General features: G+C 44.3%; 2 protein-coding genes across 4 annotated transcripts; both read right to left on the minus strand.

Annotated features, from left to right (window-relative positions):
* Window positions 1-265: 265 nt before the first annotated feature.
* LOC118606887 (zinc-alpha-2-glycoprotein-like) lies at window positions 266-5,117 on the minus strand. The gene is made up of 4 exons (XM_036226265.1): window positions 4,941-5,117; window positions 2,796-3,053; window positions 1,375-1,647; window positions 266-804 (listed from the first exon to the last, which is right to left on the minus strand). Exons 1-4 carry the CDS (start codon window positions 5,014-5,016, stop codon window positions 479-481), a joined length of 933 nt encoding a protein of 310 aa, XP_036082158.1. The 5' UTR covers window positions 5,017-5,117; the 3' UTR covers window positions 266-478.
* Window positions 266-16,703, minus strand: LOC107500026 (zinc-alpha-2-glycoprotein). 3 transcript variants are annotated; one of them, XR_004952682.1, is made up of 5 exons: window positions 16,325-16,703; window positions 14,178-14,435; window positions 11,844-12,116; window positions 10,827-11,212; window positions 266-418 (listed from the first exon to the last, which is right to left on the minus strand). XR_004952682.1 is itself a non-coding variant. In XM_016124822.2 (4 exons), exons 1-4 carry the CDS (start codon window positions 16,686-16,688, stop codon window positions 10,887-10,889), a joined length of 1,221 nt encoding a protein of 406 aa, XP_015980308.2. In that variant the 5' UTR covers window positions 16,689-16,703; the 3' UTR covers window positions 10,687-10,886. The 3 variants fall into 3 exon arrangements, 2 of the variants coding, with proteins under 2 accessions (XP_015980308.2, XP_036082156.1); XM_016124822.2 differs by lacking the exon at window positions 266-418 and having other exon boundaries at window positions 10,687-11,212; XM_036226263.1 differs by lacking the exon at window positions 266-418 and having other exon boundaries at window positions 10,687-11,212; window positions 11,844-12,044; window positions 16,325-16,487.
* Window positions 16,704-17,822: the final 1,119 nt, after the last annotated feature.

Raw genomic sequence — 17,822 nt, forward strand, 5'->3', positions numbered from 1 at the left:
GAGGACAGAGCCTCGCAGCGGGCAAGGGACTGCTGGGGAAACTGAGGATTGTATTAAAGAGGTTGCAGAGTTCTATGACTTAAGACCAGAGGAGACATCAGCAGTGGGCACCTGAAAAATGCTCAAGGGACCAGGTGGTCATTCCACGCTCCAGTGGGGACCCCAGGTCAAGATGTTCAGTAAACATTGCTTCCAGTGGATTACACCAAGAATATCAGACAAACCAAATGCTTAGGGGCAGGACGAATGATAAAATCTACTGACATTTCATAGCATTTAATCATTTAATAATCTGATTTATTTTGTGTGTGGGCTAGTCAATCAGTGTTGATTAGGCAATGTAGCAGTGAGTCAGCTCCGCGCCCAGTGTTCTAGTCTTGTGTTTCCAGTTCTACCACCCGTCCCTTTTGCTGCTTCCCTGGGCCTCGCTGATGGCTTTGGCAGTGATTCTAGAGCTCATGTCCAGAAGAAAGGATGGCTACTGGTCTTGAGACTCTGCAGCGTCTTCAGCCCTCACTTCCCGCCTCTCATTCCATGGGACGGTGAGGGGCTGGGCCAGGCTGCTGTGCTGCACGTGGCAGGAGAAAGGGCCTGTGTCCTGAGAGGAGATCTTCACTGACACCCAGGACTGGTAAGTGCCATTTGCACTGAGAGCAGCATCTCCCCATAACTCATTCTCCACCACATTGCTGGCCCGAGTCCAGTACAGACTGATTGGTTGTGGGTAGAAGTTGTAGGCCAGGCACCTGAGAGTTCTCTTGTTTCTTGGGCCTACATGGCTGGTGATTGACACGGAGGGAGGATCTGTGGAGGGATAGAGTGTGGAGGTTGAGGGTCTGAAGGAGTCTGTCCCTGCTCGTGTCTCCCCCATCCCCTGGAGTCAAGAATGAGCAGAGCTCTCAGCTCTCTACCTGCCGCCTGAGGAAAAGTTTACAAAAATCGAGGAAGGTGAGGCTTTCCAGGAGCCTTTTCTGTTAGATCTGGGAATGTTCAAGGGTACTCTCTTGTTGTCTAGCACACCTCGCCCCAACTCCACTCTTTCCCCCACCTCTTCCCCCACCCCCGCCATGTACTGACTTCTGATGGCAAGAAATTGTGAATGCCCATTTTTCTATTTGTTGTTGTTGTTTTCCCTCAAACCTCCCATGGGATTTGTGGCTCCTGCCTCTTCTAGTTTGAGCCTTACTCATCTTCATCTTTTCTAGGCAGATGTTTTGTACTCCTGTCTTTTCCCCACAGACAATCCAGGAGACATATGACAGAGAGAAATGAACATAGGATTTGTCCGAGTTGTTCCCCTAAGCTCCCAGCCTGGGATCACCTTGACATTCTTAGCTCAGTGTCAGAGAATAGAACATAGGGAGCAGTGGGTACCTTGTCGGTCCAGGTAATTCTTGCTGTATTGCAAGTACCTCTGTAGAATCTGGGGGCACTCGTCTTCCAGGTAGTTCTTTGCTGCTTGCACAGAGCCTTCTTTCTCCCACTTCACCTTGGTGTTCAGAGCTACCTTTTGCAGGGGGATCCAGGCTGGGATTTCTGTGTTGAACTTGATGTAGTCCCGTCTATCATAAGCATACCTCCAGAATGCCTTACAGTATGTATTATTCCGGAGCTCACAACCGAACTTCCCCTGAAAGGTGTGATTCCCTGTGTCAACAACCCCCCCCCCCCCCAAAAAAAAAATCAGTCAGCCTGGAGTCAACTCCATCATAATAACTCTTACTCCTCCTGATAGGAAGAAGGGTTTTGAAATCTAAGCAAATAAGCAAATGGGTTATTGGCAAGACATAGAGAAGACAGAGAGGGAAACTTGGTTTGGTTTTGTGTTTTAGGCCAGTCTGAGATGAGATACACTCTTCCTAGCCAGGGAATTTCAGGGAGCTACAGACTGTAGATAGATCTATCCCCATGCAGCATCTCTTAATGAACTTTTTCAGTAAACTGTTAGTTCTTAGCAACTAGACACAAGTACACTGAAGTGTATTGTCCATCGAAATAGAAATTATTTTAGTTTAAAATTGATTGTGAGATCTCTTTATTTTTCTATTCTATGTGGAGTTATGTCTCCAGTTGAGTCAACATAATTTGAACAATTCTTCCCTTTTTTCTTCTGTTTGATATCTTCAAACAAACCTCTAAAGCTCACTTCTCTAATTAGCAAAAACTCTAGGAAATTGGCCTTTGTATAAAAGGGGGAATAAACCTCTTTATTTCATTTGAGCAATTATTATTGGCTGTCCTAGTGATGGAAGCTCTAGGGGAGATCAAGGCAGGCTATATAAGAGCCCAAATGAAATTTACCTAGACAAGTTTCATGCAATCTCTCAGAGGAAGGACTCAATGCTCCAATGTTTACAGATTCAGATAATTAAGAATATGTTCACTGTCAAAGCGCTAGTGACTGGCAGAGCCACCATGTGAACCCTGGTCAGAATGACCCCCAAGTTAGCTCACTCCCCACCCAATGTCCTTTACAGGGATGAGTCTGACAACTTCTGAAATGGGATCCGCCTCAGATGGGTGGGGGTGTGGGGGTGAATGATCAGATGTACCTGGATAAGGGCTGATTCTAACTTCACTTCCTGTGAGAGCTGAGATATGAGTGAGGATGGGGAAAGTGAAGGAGAAAGCAGGTGTGTTGTTGGGGAGTAGGCTGCGGAAATGTCTGTATATTTCTACTTGAGCTTCCACTCCTCTTTTAGATAAGGAGTATTTTCATTCTCCAATTTTTTTTTTACTAGCAATTGCAGGGCTGCCTCTTGGACCCTCCATCCAGCACTCCACAGTGCACTGACCTCTGTCCTTGTAGTAGTACATGATGTCTTTCAGATTCTCCATGAAGAAGTCACCCCTGGCCTTCTGAAGTTTACTCTCCTTCTCCCAGTCCTCCATTCCTTCCACCTGTTTCCACGGGCCCAGGGGCTCAGCCTTTCCACTTTCACTATCATAGTGGAAGAAGGGCTGGTCATTGAGGAATCCAGTGGCCTGAAAGCCGGGGAGGCCCTCAGCAGGTCTAGACACTCCTGTGTAGAGGTAGCTCAGAGTGTAAGGCCCTGCAAAAAAGGAGGAGACATTAAGGTCTGAGTTACATGCAAGAGAGTCCCAACGTGGGGCAACAGAGGACCAGGAAATGTGAACTGGTCACTGGGCCTCTTCCTCTCCAGCACGGTCTAGTCTGCTGTCATCCTGACACTGTTGGAACTTCACTTGAGAGAATGGGTTCTACTTCTATTCTGGGGATGACATTTCAGAGTCCATGTTGTGTCTTCGCTACATAGTTTCTTCTCTTGGCACATCGAAGACCGTATTTCTTAGCCCCCTTGTAGGTATATTGGACAATATGGTCGAGTTTGTCAAAAGGGAGTGTGAGTGGAAGCGATGTCTTTCTTTTGGTCAGAGGCCCCGTTAGCTGGTTCGACCCACCTCTGACTCTCTTCTATCTTGGCAATAACTGTTGAGGACACAGGATGAACAGAAGAGTCCCAAGATGCAAATAGCCAGGATTCTTGTCACCCCTTAGAGGATGGGAAAGTCGTCTTGCTCACGTAAAGTATTCGAGTTTACGTGAGCAAGAAATAAATACTTGTTGGGTCGAGCCACTGAAATAGTGTTTGTTACTGGGGCATAACCTAGTTGATCTTGACAAATACATATAGTTAGAAAGTGTAGGAAGGAGAACTGAGTAGAAACCTCAGGTAATGACCCAGCGTGAGTCAGCACAGGGTAAGACCAGAATGGATTTCAGAATTCCCAAGGCTCTCCCTGCATTTAGGTGTGAGGCAGGGACTGGAAAAGGAAAGAACATTTTCATAATTTATTCCATAATGTATTGAGCATATAACTCTCACAGGTGTTACTAATGTTGGAGGTCAAATGGCAGATTCTTCGTTTCAGTACTGAAGTTGCTAATTGGTTTCTTAGTGCGATTACCATTTTGCTCAGTAGATACCGAGTAAAGCAGAGTACCTGCCATAATGTGGATTTGCTTCATTGAATCAGTTGAAGGCCAGAAGAGAAAAGACCGAAGTCCCCAAAAGAAGAAGAGACTCCTCATGCAGATTGCCTTGGACCCCAGACTGCAGCATCATCTCTTCTCTGAGCCTCCAATCTGCTGACCTACCCTGCAGACTTCAGACTTGTCAGCCCCCACAATTGTGTGAGCCATATCCTTGAAATAAACCTCTTTTTCTCTGCGTATACAGACTATTATTCTATTTCTCTGGAAAACCACGACTAAATTAGATTTTGGTGTAGGATGTGATTAACATTCTAAACACAACCAATTGTTATAAAACACATATTTGGACAGTGTGAAAATGTACCGAATTCTAAGCTTACACGGTTTAGCTTACATGTCTCCATTTTGAAGTTCCGTGTGCCAAAAAACAGCCTCATACTTTGTCTTAAAATTGACTCTGGCTCTTCCCAACCTCTGGCCAGCTTCCTTCCTAGTCACTAGGCTTGCAGGTTCCCTGTCATAGTGTCTAACTGTGGAGTGGGAAAAAGATATTTTTCCAGCACCACCCTTCCAATTAACCTGCCTTCACGTTTCCTCTTTGTGGTTCTGTTCCTCTCCCTGAGAGTCAGACCGGTACATTCAGCCATGGGAAGGAGGGAAGAACAAGAATTTCTTCCTGCGTGGCTCCTTCTCTGTCCTGGCTGTGTGATCACTGGAAGGTCATTTTGCCTCTCTGGGTCTTGATTTTGTTCATCTGACAACTAAGAATTTTAAAGAGTGATTCTCATTTAGCATGAGTCCAGAGGCTCCTCGAGTGCTTCTAGAAGTGTGAGAGCTGACTTAGGTGACAGCTTCAGACACCCATCCCCAGAGTACACTCACGTTTCCCAGCTGCAATAGGGGCTCTTTTCCCAGCCCATCTCTTGCATTCATTACCACCCCTTCACTCTTCTTTATACACAGCCCTTGCTTCCCCACTCACCATCTTGGGTCTCGCGGGGGACTGTAGGACTCAGCAGGAGCAGCAGAGACAACAGGACAGGCACCATTGTTTTCATGCTTCCTGGCTGTAAGGTTCTTGACTTTCTCAGGGCCTGGAGCTGATCTTTGGAGAGAGAGCAATATGTACTTTAGGGAATGGCTAGTATTTGAGCTCTGCTCAGGTGAGATGAATGTACAGGAATGCAGGAGTGCCAGAATGCTATCTTCTCCTCACTGTGAAAGAACAGGATATAGAAACTAGGCTTGGCGGATGTTGTGATTAGTGAGTCTACATATGATCAGCCAATTTAGAGCTGAAAGAGCTGTCTGTGATTGGGTCTTTGTCATGGGTGCATGTTGTGGTATTTGTTGCTTCTGTTGGCAGAACATGTATTTACAGTACTGCTTTCACAGTGTGATTTGGACTGTCTTTCTCCTAACGACTTCTGAGTCTCTATATTGATTATGAGACCTAACTGGTAAATAAATGTATTTTCTTCTTAAAGTCAGAAAATGATTCCGTTTCAGCAACTAATGATATGACTGCTACGAATATTGGGGCAGGAGTGTTTTCAGGCAACAGTTGCTCAGGGAAATGGAAAGAACCATGGGTAGTTATGGGGCCAGATTGAGGCTGAAGATAATGAAGATATGGATATCTTGAGGAGGTTCTTACAGGCCTTGGTATGCAGTGAAAAGTCAAACATATAATTGAATTACCTCCTGTTATCGACTAAAACATAATGTACATTGAAGGCAAAATTTTAGTTCCCCAGAGGCTGCTACGATAGGACATTGTGAAGAAGCTGCAACTTAAAGGACTAAATCTGGAATGGAGGAGTCCATAAATGCTGGAAAAATGAAAGAAAAATATAATAAACTCATTACCAGAAATTGTGGACTCAAAGCACAGTCTGAAAAGAAAGGAATTTCTATGATACAGAAGAGTTCTTTTATCTTTTCCAGAGGCAAGGGTGAATGATGAAAATTTAATTATTAGGCCTAATGATTAAAATCTAAGGAAAAAAGATGAGGTTTCCTATTTTAATTGCAAAACCTAGTAAATTTGAAAACCAAGTGTGATCAAGAGACTCTTACCTATCTTGTATGATTGGTGCTGGCATGGGTGCCAATAAGAACTTCACCAGAGAAGGAAGCCTAGTGTGGAATGGCATCAGGAAAGGCTTCATGAAGATGTGGTGGTTGAGCAGGCCATCAAATAGGGTAGAATTTCTGTTGGCCCCTTGGAGGCAATTTCATAAGAACAGGGATGATGAGTGTTATGGTCCATTTCTGTGTCCCTAGTGCTTGGCCCAGTGCCTGACAGAAAGAAGACAATCAATAAACACTTACAAAAGAAGATCGATGGATGAATGAGCAAAGACAGAAAGAGATGGCATCAGACCTATCTGAGGGCCACTGAGGTCAGTTTGGTGGAACGGAGTTCAGGAAGAAGATTGAGGGAGTAGGGCAAGTGGGGTGATATATTCAAAAGGGAAGTTGGAGTCAGATTCTGGAGGGCCCCCTTTTAATGAGCTTCCAGTGCTTCCAATGAATGAGCACATCCCACTACTGGGTCTTTTCCCTCACAGCCTGTGTTCTCAGCGCACCACATCCCTCCACGTCCGCAGTTCTTAGTCTTTGGTGCCATCTACTCTCTTGCCAAGACAAGTTTTATCTTTTCTTAACTTTTAGAAATTATTTGGTTATTGTTTCCTTTCATAATACTTTTTAATGCGTTAAATAAAACACATAGAACAAAGAAGAAGCCAGTTACAGGGAAATGAAGGTCTTTCCATGCACCCTTGGGAGTCGATGGGCTTTTCGCGGAGTGGTTCCCCAGATGCAGAGCAACATGCTATTTTAAAGTGACTGAGGAATTGTTCAGGAGGAGACAATTTGTGGCAATGAGGCCCTCCTGGAGTGGGGGGCATTCTGAAAGTGCACTTGAAGTTGGTCCAGTCCTGCAGGGGAATCTGCTGGTGATCTTTGGTCGGTGGGCTAGAAGTGACCTTGGAAGGACCCACGTTTAGTTCTCTGGACCCCTATGTCCTTCCTGGTGTGACCAGTCAATGCTTGTAGCCAGACCCCAAATTCAGGTCACTTCCATATTAGGACTTTGTGACCCTCCCCTCTTAGCTGCTTGCTGAATCTGCAGCAATCTTTCTACCTCTTCTTGGCAAGCTATCATAGCCTTTCACAACTCCTCCGAAGTTTGAATCTTTCCAGGAAGTTTCTCTGGATTTTTAAATGGCTCTGTGCCCTCTTCTTTTTCCCCACACCCAGCCAGGACTCAGGTCTTCTGAGGTGTCCTTTCCTCGTCCATTTGGGCCCCATCACTCCTGTCACAGGTAGGGTGGGATCTCACATTCCAATCTTCCTTGGCCCTGGCCTGTTCATGTGGACTTTGTGTTTCCTCATTAATCTGAGATTTTTCTTCTGTCACTTATTTTATATTTTTTTCCAATGTGTCATAACCTTTAAATTAGCTATCATGCATGGTTCCTTCTTGACTAGTTGGATTTTGTTCCCTGTAGCCCTCCTGATGTTCAGACAGGACATTATTTCTGCCCTGAAGAGAGAAATGTGGATTTTACATAGACTATAGAAAGTATCTCAGAATCAGTATCTTGATTTTTAAATTGGTTCAATGTCTCAAAAAACAAAACAATCCTATGATTTAGGTTTTCAAGAAAGATAAAAGTGTTGGCCCAAATTCTGATGGCTAGGAATGATTTTTATAGGAAGTTGAGCTTAGAAGGGAGGCTGGGGTAACATGGAATGGGAAGCTTAAGATGGAATATGAATGAGGGTCTTATCACATAGGAGGAAAAACTAACATAGGCTGTTAAGGCTTAATAAACTGTCAATTGTGAGATTGCTGCTCTGTTTTGGGCTTAAACCTGTGCACAATTGTGAGTGACTCAATTAAAAAAACACACACACACACTGAGGGGAAAAATGATGTAGATGAAAGAGGCTCTGTTAATCTCTCTGGTGACCAAATCAAAGTTGTGATGAAAAAAGAGCAAACAGCAAGTAAAAATCACCTGAGATCTAGATGAACAAGCCATACAACTAGAGAGAAATCTCAGAAATCATCACTCTGCAATGGCAGAAGGTGGGACGGGGTAAGGATGCGAAGCTGTCTGGTATTGAGTGGCTAGGTGGGACAGAGGCTATGGCAGTGGCAGCTGCAGACACCTCTTAAAGGGGCCGTACCTGCGAGTGGACTTTTCTTGCTTGCTCAGAGTACCAGTGTCAGTTCCGCTATGCACAGGAAACACCAGGGACTTACAGGGAGACACTGAGTTGTCGGAGTAAAGGCCAAGGCGAGACTCTATCTGCACAGAAGTGTTGGCAGTATCCATTGTTCCTCTGTTGAGCCCTCCCAACTCCCAGTGTGCAGACTCAGCGCTGCCATAGCAGAGAAGTCATCAAACTGGATAACAGAGGTCACTTCATCTGAAGGGTTCCTTGAAACTCCACCTCCCCTGACTCATGGCCCCACCCAAGGCAGATCTGGGTATGTCCTCAGCGAGTCAGATGCTCCTTGCTGAGCAGTGCCTAGACTCACACTGGAGGCAGCTGGCTTTGGTTTCTAGTGTGGCCTTTTGAGGCAACTATAAACACAGCATCTGTGGATTGCTTGCTGAATCTTAACAGGTGGACCTGGAGAGGCAGAGGCTTGGGCTGAATTTGGCTTGCAGATGAACCCCTCTCAGGACTATCCCACTGGACACTTACTACACAAATCCACACTAATAAAACCAGGAAACTTAGGAGCTTTGCTGAGTACATAGAAACAGATATGGAAAAGCAGCTAAAATGGGAAGACAAAGAAGCAGAAACCATATGAGAGAACAGATGAGAGATCCAGAAATAATGGAATCATGCAATCTAACAGACAGAGAGTTCAAAACATTGGTTATAAAGACGCTCAATGAACTTTTAGGAGGTGTAGATAAATTCAGTGAGAACTTCAACAATGAGATAAATACATAAAAATGAAAATGGAAATCATAAAAGGGAACCAGTCAGAAATCAAGAACACATGATCTGAGATGAGAAGTATATTAAATGGAATAAACAAAGGAATAAACAAAATGAATAAAGAAGAGGATCAAATGACCTATATAGAGGATGGGAAAGCCAAGGACACTCAATCGTAATGGCAAGGAAAAAGGAGCCAAGACTATAATAATTTAAGGAGCCTATTAGACACTATTAAAGGTAAAAGTATTTGTCTCATAGGCATACTGGCAGGAAAACAAGCTGTTGAACAGCTATTTGAAGAAATAATGATGGAAAACTTTCCTAACTTGGTGAAGGAAATAGATATACAACCCCAGGAAACTCAGAGAATCCCCAAAACCAGGAATCCAAAGAGGCCCACACCAAGACTCATCATAATTAAAATGCCAAAGTTTAAATACAAACAGAAAATCTTAAAAGGAGCAATAGAAAAGCAGTTAGTTACCTATAAGGGACCACCCATTAGACTAGTAGCTGATTTCTCAAAAGAAACTATGCACGACAGAAGGGCTTGGCACAAAATATTCGACGTGATATAGACCCAGGATCTACAACCAAGAATACTTTATCCAGCAAAGCTATCATTTACAGTTGAAGGACAGATAAAGAGCTTCCAAGACAAAGGAATTTATCACCACCAAGCCAGTATTACAGGAAATGTTGGAGGGTCTTCTTTAAGAAGAAAAAACATGTATCAAGACCAAGGATAAAGAATCATAACAACTACATTCATATCAATAAGTACTTCAAATGAAAAAGAATTAAGTGCTCCAACTAAAAGATAGACTGGCTGAATGAATAAGAAAACAAGACCCCTACATACTGCCTACAAGAGACTCACTTCAGATTAAAAGACACACACAGACTAAATGGAATGGAAAAAGATATTGCCTTGATGGACCTAGAAGGTATTTGTCAGGCAGAGAAAGATAAACACTATATGATTTCACTTATATGCGGAATCTAAGGAGCAAAAAGAACAAACTAATCAAAAACAGACTCATTAATATAGTGAACAATTTGGTGACGAACAGGGGTGGGGTTGCAGGCTGGGAGAAAGAAGTGAAGGGTTAAAGAAGTGCAACTTAGTAGTTGATGGATGGTCATGGAGATGGGGAACACGGCATAGGGAATGCAGTTAGCATTAACATGTTGGCTAGGTGGAGGGTCAGGGGAGAAAGAGAGCAACTGTGGGGGGGGGTGTTGTTTTATGAACTATTTAGATGTCTAACTAATGTACTACATACTTGAAACTAATTAAGATAAATAAATTAATTAAAATATTAAACTGCAAACAAACAAAAAAAACCCCACCGAAATGAATTTGGGCAAGTTCATGATTCTTGCTTTCCGGAGAGTGCATCCTGGAGGGATGAAGCCTCTCAAAGCTATGTTGTGTATGGCCCCAAAGCCAACATAATGTGGGAGAGGTGGAGTAGTGGAGTGGAGGACAGAGCCTCACAGCGGGCAAGGGACTGCTGGGGAAATTGAGGATTGTATTAAAGAGGTTGCAGAGTTCTATGACCTTAGGACCAGAGGAGACATCAGCAGTGGGCACCTGAACAATGCTCAAGGGACCAGGTGGTCATTCCACGTTCCAGTGGGGACCTCAGGTCAAGATGTCCAGTAAACATTGCTTCCAGTGGATTACACCAAGAATATCAGACAAATCAAATGCTTAGGGGCAGGACAAATGATAAAATCTACTGACATTTCATAGCATTTAATCATTTAATAATCTGATTTATTTTGTGTGTGGGCTAGTCAATCAGTGTTGATTAGGCAATGTAGCAGTGAGTCAGCTCCGCGCCCAGTGTTCTGGTCTTGTGTTTCCGTCCCTTTTGCTGCTTCCCTGGGCCTCGCTGATGGCTTTGGCAGTGATTCTAGAGCTCATGTCCAGAAGAAAGGATGGCTACTGGTCTTGAGACTCTGCAGCATCTTCAGCCCTCACTTCCCGCCTCTCATTCCATGGGATGGTGAGGGGCTGGGCCAGGCTGCTGTGCTGCACGTGGCAGGAGAAAGGGCCTGTGTCCTGAGAGGAGATCTTCACTGACACCCAGGACTGGTAAGTGCCATTTGCACTGAGAGCAGCATCTCCCCATAACTCATTCTCCACCACATTGCTGGCCCGAGTCCAGTACAGACTGATTGGTTGTGGGTAGAAGTCGTAGGCCAGGCACCTGAGGGTCCTCTTGTTTCTTGGGCCTACGTGGCTGGTGATTGACACGGAGGGAGGATCTGTGGAGGGATAGAGTGTGGAGGTTGAGGGTCTGAAGGAGTCTGTCCCTGCTCGTGTCTCCCCCATCCCCTGGAGTCAAGAATGAGCAGAGCTCTCAGCTCTCTATCTGCCGCCTGAGGAAAAGTTTACAAAAATCGAGGAAGGTGAGGCTTTCCAGGAGCCTTTTCTGTTAGATCTGGGAATGTTCAAGGGTACTCTCTTGCCTTCCAGCCCTCCACCCCTAATCCCATATGTTGACTTCTGATGGCAAGTAACTGAAAGCTGCCATACATTTTTCTATTATTTCTCCAAACTTTCACTGGACTTTGTGGCTTCTGCCTTTCCCAGTCTCAGCGCCACCCCTTAGTTTTGTGTGCACTTCCGTCATTCAGATCCTTACCTGCTTCCCTTTATTACTTCTCAAACCAAAGTCTCAACTCATGACAATTAATCCTGCTCACACTTACTCATCCTCACTCTTCCCAGGCAGACATTTTACATGCCTGTTTCTCCCCATGGCTAAGAAGGAAACATATTGAAGTGAAATGACTACAGGTTTTTCCTGAGATGTCCCCTGACTTCCCATCCTGGGACCACCTTGGTCTTTCTCAGGTCACCATGGTGGAACAGGACATAGGTAGTAGTGGGTACCTTGTTGGTCCAGGTAGATCCTGCTATGCTGCAGGTACCTTCGCAGCATCTGAGGGCACTCTTCTTTGAGGTAGGCCTTGGCCCGCTGAACAGAGCCTTCTGTCTCCCACTTCACCTTGGTGTTCAGAGCTGCCTTTTGCAGAGGAATCCAGGCTGGAATTTCTGTGTCGAACTTGATGTAGTCCTGTCCATCATAGGCAACTGTCCAGAATGCCCCACAGTATGTGTTATTCCGAAGCTTGCAACCTAACTTTTCCTGCATGGTGTGATTCCCTGCATCAACACAACCCCCCAGAAATCAGTCAGCCTGGCATTATCTCCATCGTAATAACTCTTACTCCTTCACAGTTTGCAGTCCAACAGGAAGAAAGGTTTTGAAATCTAAGCATACAACCCCTTTACCTTGGCAAATAAATTATTAGCCAGACATAGGAGACAGAGAGGGAAACTTGGTTTCGTTTGGTGTTTTAGGCTGGTCTGAGATGATATACGTTCTTCCTACCCAGGGGCTTTCAGAGAACTGCAGACTGTGGACAGATCTATCCCCATGCATCATCTCTTTATGAACTTAGTTTGAGTATACTGTGAGTTCTTAGCAACTAGACATGAGCACCAGAAGTGCATTGCCCATTGAAATAGAAATTATTTGTAGCTTAAAATTGATTGTGCAATCTCTTTATTTTTCCAATTCAATGTGGAATTGATGTCTCCAGTTGAGTCAACATAATTTGATCAAATCTTTCCTTTTTTTCCTGTTGTTAGATATCATCAAACAAATCTCTAATAACCACCTACCTTCTCAGCCAGAAACAACTCTTGGATATCAACCTCCTTAGGAAAGGAAGACAGAACTACTTTATTTTGATTATAAAAGTAGGTGTTTACCCGACACTGATTAATGCTATGGCACAGGCTCTGATACCAAGCTATCTGGGCTCAAATCCCAGATCTGTCTCTACCACCATCTGGCTTGTTGCATGAACTTGAGCCAATAACCTGTTGTGCTTCATTTTTCTCATCTCTGAAATGAAAATAGCAATAGCACTATGTTAGAGAGTTATTGTGATCATTACATGTATCAATACATGTGCCTAGTACATAGTGCTCAATAAATGTTAGCTTTTATTATTTTGTAATCTCCTGTGTTCATCTCTTTATCCTCTTTACTCATGATAATGCACATGGACATTTCTATTTTAGCCAATCAAACTCTGTTCTGCTGTCCTTCCCAGGCATCTGTGCCTCATCCTCTCCTATTTTTGAGCACAGCCCAGGTTGTTTTCTTATCAGGGCTTCCCACTCCATGTTCTTCAGATTTCTGCACAACTCTTGCCTCCTTTTGGAAACTTTCAGATTTCATGTAGCTTCTTGGGCATCTTTTTGTACTCAGAAACCCACCTTTTGACACTTACCCCTATAGTAATTTAAAATCACCAGTTTGCCATACCTGCAGTTGGCTGACTTGCAGGGTAGGCAGTGTGGATTAGGAAAAAGAATGTTGGGCTGAAAGACATGAGAACTAGTCTCTGCATTCTGCTCTGTACTGGCTCCTTACACCACAAGCACATAGATCTTTTCCTTCCTATTCTGCTCCTTGTGTACGGGAGGGTCTTGATGATTTTTATGAAACACCAACAGTATGTGGTTTTGAATTCAACCCTTCCTAAGCTCCTAGTATGAGCTGTTGTTTGTGCTAGCTACTTTTAGTTATTAAGCGTATTTCAATTGAGCAACTATTATTGGCTGTCCTAGGTAATGGGAGCTCCAAGGGAGATCAAGATAGGCTATGGTAGACCCCACATGGAATTTGCCTAGATAAGTTTCATGGCATCTCTTGGAGGCAGAACTCAATGCTCCAATTTTTACAGATTCAGACAAGATAGTTAAGAACATGTTCACTGTCAAAGCGCTAGTGACTAGCAGAGCCACCATGTGAACCCTGGCCAGAATGACCCCCAAGTCAGCTCACTCTCCACTCAATATCTTTTATAGGGATGAGTCTGACAACTTCTGAAATGGGATCCACCTCAGATGGGTGGGGGTGTGGAGCTGAATGATCAGATGTGCCTGGTTAAGGACTGATTCTAACACCGCTTCCTATGAAAGTTGAGACCTGGGGTGAGGATGGAGGAAGCAATGAGGAGGGAGGAAAAGAAGCTGTGTTGTTGGGGAGAAGGATGAGAAATGTCTGTGAATTTCTAAATGTGCTTTTGGTCTCTCCTTCGGTATGAAGAGTATGTCCATCCTGCAGACTCTTTTCCATTCACAATTTCAGTACTACCTCTTCAGCCGCCTCTTAAGACCCTCCACCCCAGAAGTCCACAGTCCACTGACCTCTGTCCTTGTTATAGTTTATGATGTCTTTCAGATTCTTCAGGAAGAAGTCACCCCTGGCCTTCTGAAGTTTACTCTCCTTCTCCCAGTCCTCCATTCCTTCCACTTGTCTCCATGGGCCCAGGGGCTCAGCCTTTCCACTTTCACTATCATAGTGGAAGAAAGGCTTGTCATTGAGGAAGCCAGTGGCCTGAAAGTCGGGGAGGCCCTCAGCAGGCCTAGACACCCCAATGGAGTGGAAGGTCAAAGAGTAAGGCCCTGCAAAAAAGGAAGAGATATTAAGGTCTGAGTTACATGCAAGAGAGTCCCAACGTGGGGCAACAGAGGACCAGGAAATGTGAACTGGTCACTGGGCCTCTTCCTCTCCAGCACGGTCTAGTCTGCTGTCATCCTGACACTGTTGGAACTTCACTTGAGAGAATGGGTTCTACTTCTATTCTGGGGATGACATTTCAGAGTCCATGTTGTGTCTTCGCTACATAGTTTCTTCTCTTGGCACATCGAAGACCGTATTTCTTAGCCCCCTTGTAGGTATATTGGACAATATGGTCGAGTTTGTCAAAAGGGAGTGTGAGTGGAAGCGATGTCTTTCTTTTGGTCAGAGGCCCCGTTAGCTGGTTCAACCCACCTCTGACTCTCTTCTATCTTGGCAATAACTGTTGAGGACACAGGATGAAACAGAAGAGTCCCAAGATGCAAATAGCCAGGATTCTTGTCACCCCTTAGAGGATGGGAAAGTCGTCTTGCTCACGTAAAGTATTCAAGTTTACGTGAGCAAGAAATAAATACTTGTTGGGTCAAGCCACTGAAATAGTGTTTGTTACTGGGGCATAACCTAGTTGATCTTGACAAATACATATAGTTAGAAAGTGTAGGAAGGAGAACTGAGTAGAAACCTCAGGTAATGACCCAGCGTGAGTCAGCACAGGGTAAGACCAGAATGGATTTCAGAATTCCCAAGGCTCTCCCTGCATTTAGGTGTGAGGCAGGGACTGGAAAAGGAAAGAACATTTTCATAATTTATTCCATAATGTATTGAGCATATAACTCTCACAGGTGTTACTAATGTTGGAGGTCAAATGGCAGATTCTTCGTTTCAGTACTGAAGTTGCTAATTGGTTTCTTAGTGCGATTACCATTTTGCTCAGTAGATACCGAGTAAAGCAGAGTACCTGCCATAATGTGGATTTGCTTCATTGAATCAGTTGAAGGCCAGAAGAGAAAAGACCGAAGTCCCCAAAAGAAGAAGAGACTCCTCATGCAGATTGCCTTGGACCCCAGACTGCAGCATCATCTCTTCTCTGAGCCTCCAATCTGCTGACCTACCCTGCAGACTTCAGACTTGTCAGCCCCCACAATTGTGTGAGCCATATCCTTGAAATAAACCTCTTTTTCTCTGCGTATACAGACTATTATTCTATTTCTCTGGGAAACCACGACTAAATTAGATTTTGGTGTAGGATGTGATTAACATTCTAAACACAACCAATTGTTATAAAACACATATTTGGACAGTGTGAAAATGTACCGAATTCTAAGCTTACACGGTTTAGCTTACATGTCTCCATTTTGAAGTTCCGTGTGCCAAAAAACAGCCTCATACTTTGTCTTAAATTGACTCTGGCTCTTCCCAACCTCTGGCCAGCTTCCTTCCTAGTCACTAGGCTTGCAGGTTCCCTGTCATAGTGTCTAACTGTGGAGTGGGAAAAAGATATTTTTCCAGCACCACCCTTCCAATTAACCTGCCTTCACGTTTCCTCTTTGTGGTTCTGTTCCTCTCCCTGAGAGTCAGACCGGTACATTCAGCCATGGGAAGGAGGGAAGAACAAGAATTTCTTCCTGCGTGGCTCCTTCTCTGTCCTGGCTGTGTGATCACTGGAAGGTCATTTTGCCTCTCTGGGTCTTGATTTTGTTCATCTGACAACTAAGAATTTTAAAGAGTGATTCTCATTTAGCATGAGTCCAGAGGCTCCTCGAGTGCTTCTAGAAGTGTGAGAGCTGACTTAGGTGACAGCTTCAGACACCCATCCCCAGAGTACACTCACGTTTCCCAGCTGCAATAGGGGCTCTTTTCCCAGCCCATCTCTTGCATTCATTACCACCCCTTCACTCTTCTTTATATACACAGCCCTTGCTTCCCCACTCACCATCTTGGGTCTCGCGGGGGACTGTAGGACTCAGCAGGAGCAGCAGACACAACAGGACAGGCACCATTGTTTTCATGCTTCCTGGCTGTAAGGTTCTTGACTTTTCCAGGTCCTGGAGCTTGGAGCAGAGTACTTGGAGAGAGATCCAAGTGCATTTTGGGGAATGGCCGGGCTTTGAGCCCTGCCCAGATGAAGTGAATGCACAGGCCAATGAGAGTGCCAGGATGGGCTCCTCTCCTGACTCTGAGTACACAGGACACATAAGCCAGGCTGGGAGGATATTTTCCTCACTGTGTCTACAGACCGTCTGCCTGTTCAGAGCTGAGGCAGCTGATCTGAGATTGAGACTTTGTCTCGGGACCATGCTGTGAGATTTGTTGCCACTGTTGGTAGCAGTATGTTATTACAGGATTACTTCATGGTGTGATTATGCCTGTGCTTCTCCTATCTATTTCCGAGGGTCAGTTTTTTAGTCATTCCATTGATTATGAGAGCTAACTAGTAATTAAATGTATTTTTTGCTTTAAGTTAGAACAAGATTGTTTCAACAGCAAAAATTACTAACTCAAAGCACAGTCTTAAAATTAGGCAACTTCTGTGATAGTGTAGGACTCTTTTGTCTTTCATAGTTAAGGATGAAACATATGAAAACTTAATAATGCTTAATGATTAAAACCTAAGAACAAAAAAATGTGATTTCATAACTTAATTTTGAAAATTTAAAAAGTCTAATAGAGAAGAAAGCTTCACCAGAGAAGGATGTCTAGTGTGGAATGGCATCAGGAAAGGCTTCATGAAGATGTGGTGGTTGAGCAGGCCATCAAACAAGGTAGAATTTCTGTTGGCCCCTTGGAGGCAATTTCATAAGAACAGGGATGATGAGTGTTATGGTCCATTTCTGTGTCCCTAGTGCTTGGCCCAGTGCCTGACAGAAAGAAGACAATCAATAAACACTTACAAAAGAAGATCGATGGATGAATGAGCAAAGACAGAAAGAGATGGCATCAGACCTATCTGAGGGCCACTGAGGTCAGTTTGGTGGAACGGAGTTCAGGAAGAAGATTGAGGGAGTAGGGCAAGTGGGGTGATATATTCAAAAGGGAAGTTGGAGTCAGATTCTGGAGGGCCCCCTTTTAATGAGCTTCCAGTGCTTCCAATGAATGAGCACATCCCACTACTGGGTCTTTTCCCTCACAGCCTGTGTTCTCAGCGCACCACATCCCTCCACGTCCGCAGTTCTTAGTCTTTGGTGCCATCTACTCTCTTGCCAAGACAAGTTTTATCTTTTCTTAACTTTTAGAAATTATTTGGTTATTGTTTCCTTTCATAATACTTTTTAATGCGTTAAATAAAACACATAGAACAAAGAAGAAGCCAGTTACAGGGAAATGAAGGTCTTTCCATGCACCCTTGGGAGTCGATGGGCTTTTCGCGGAGTGGTTCCCCAGATGCAGAGCAACATGCTATTTTAAAGTGACTGAGGAATTGTTCAGGAGGA

This window comes from Rousettus aegyptiacus, unplaced genomic scaffold (assembly GCF_014176215.1).
Source record: "Rousettus aegyptiacus isolate mRouAeg1 unplaced genomic scaffold, mRouAeg1.p scaffold_m13_p_8, whole genome shotgun sequence".
NCBI classification, from domain to species: Eukaryota; Metazoa; Chordata; class Mammalia; order Chiroptera; family Pteropodidae; genus Rousettus; species Rousettus aegyptiacus.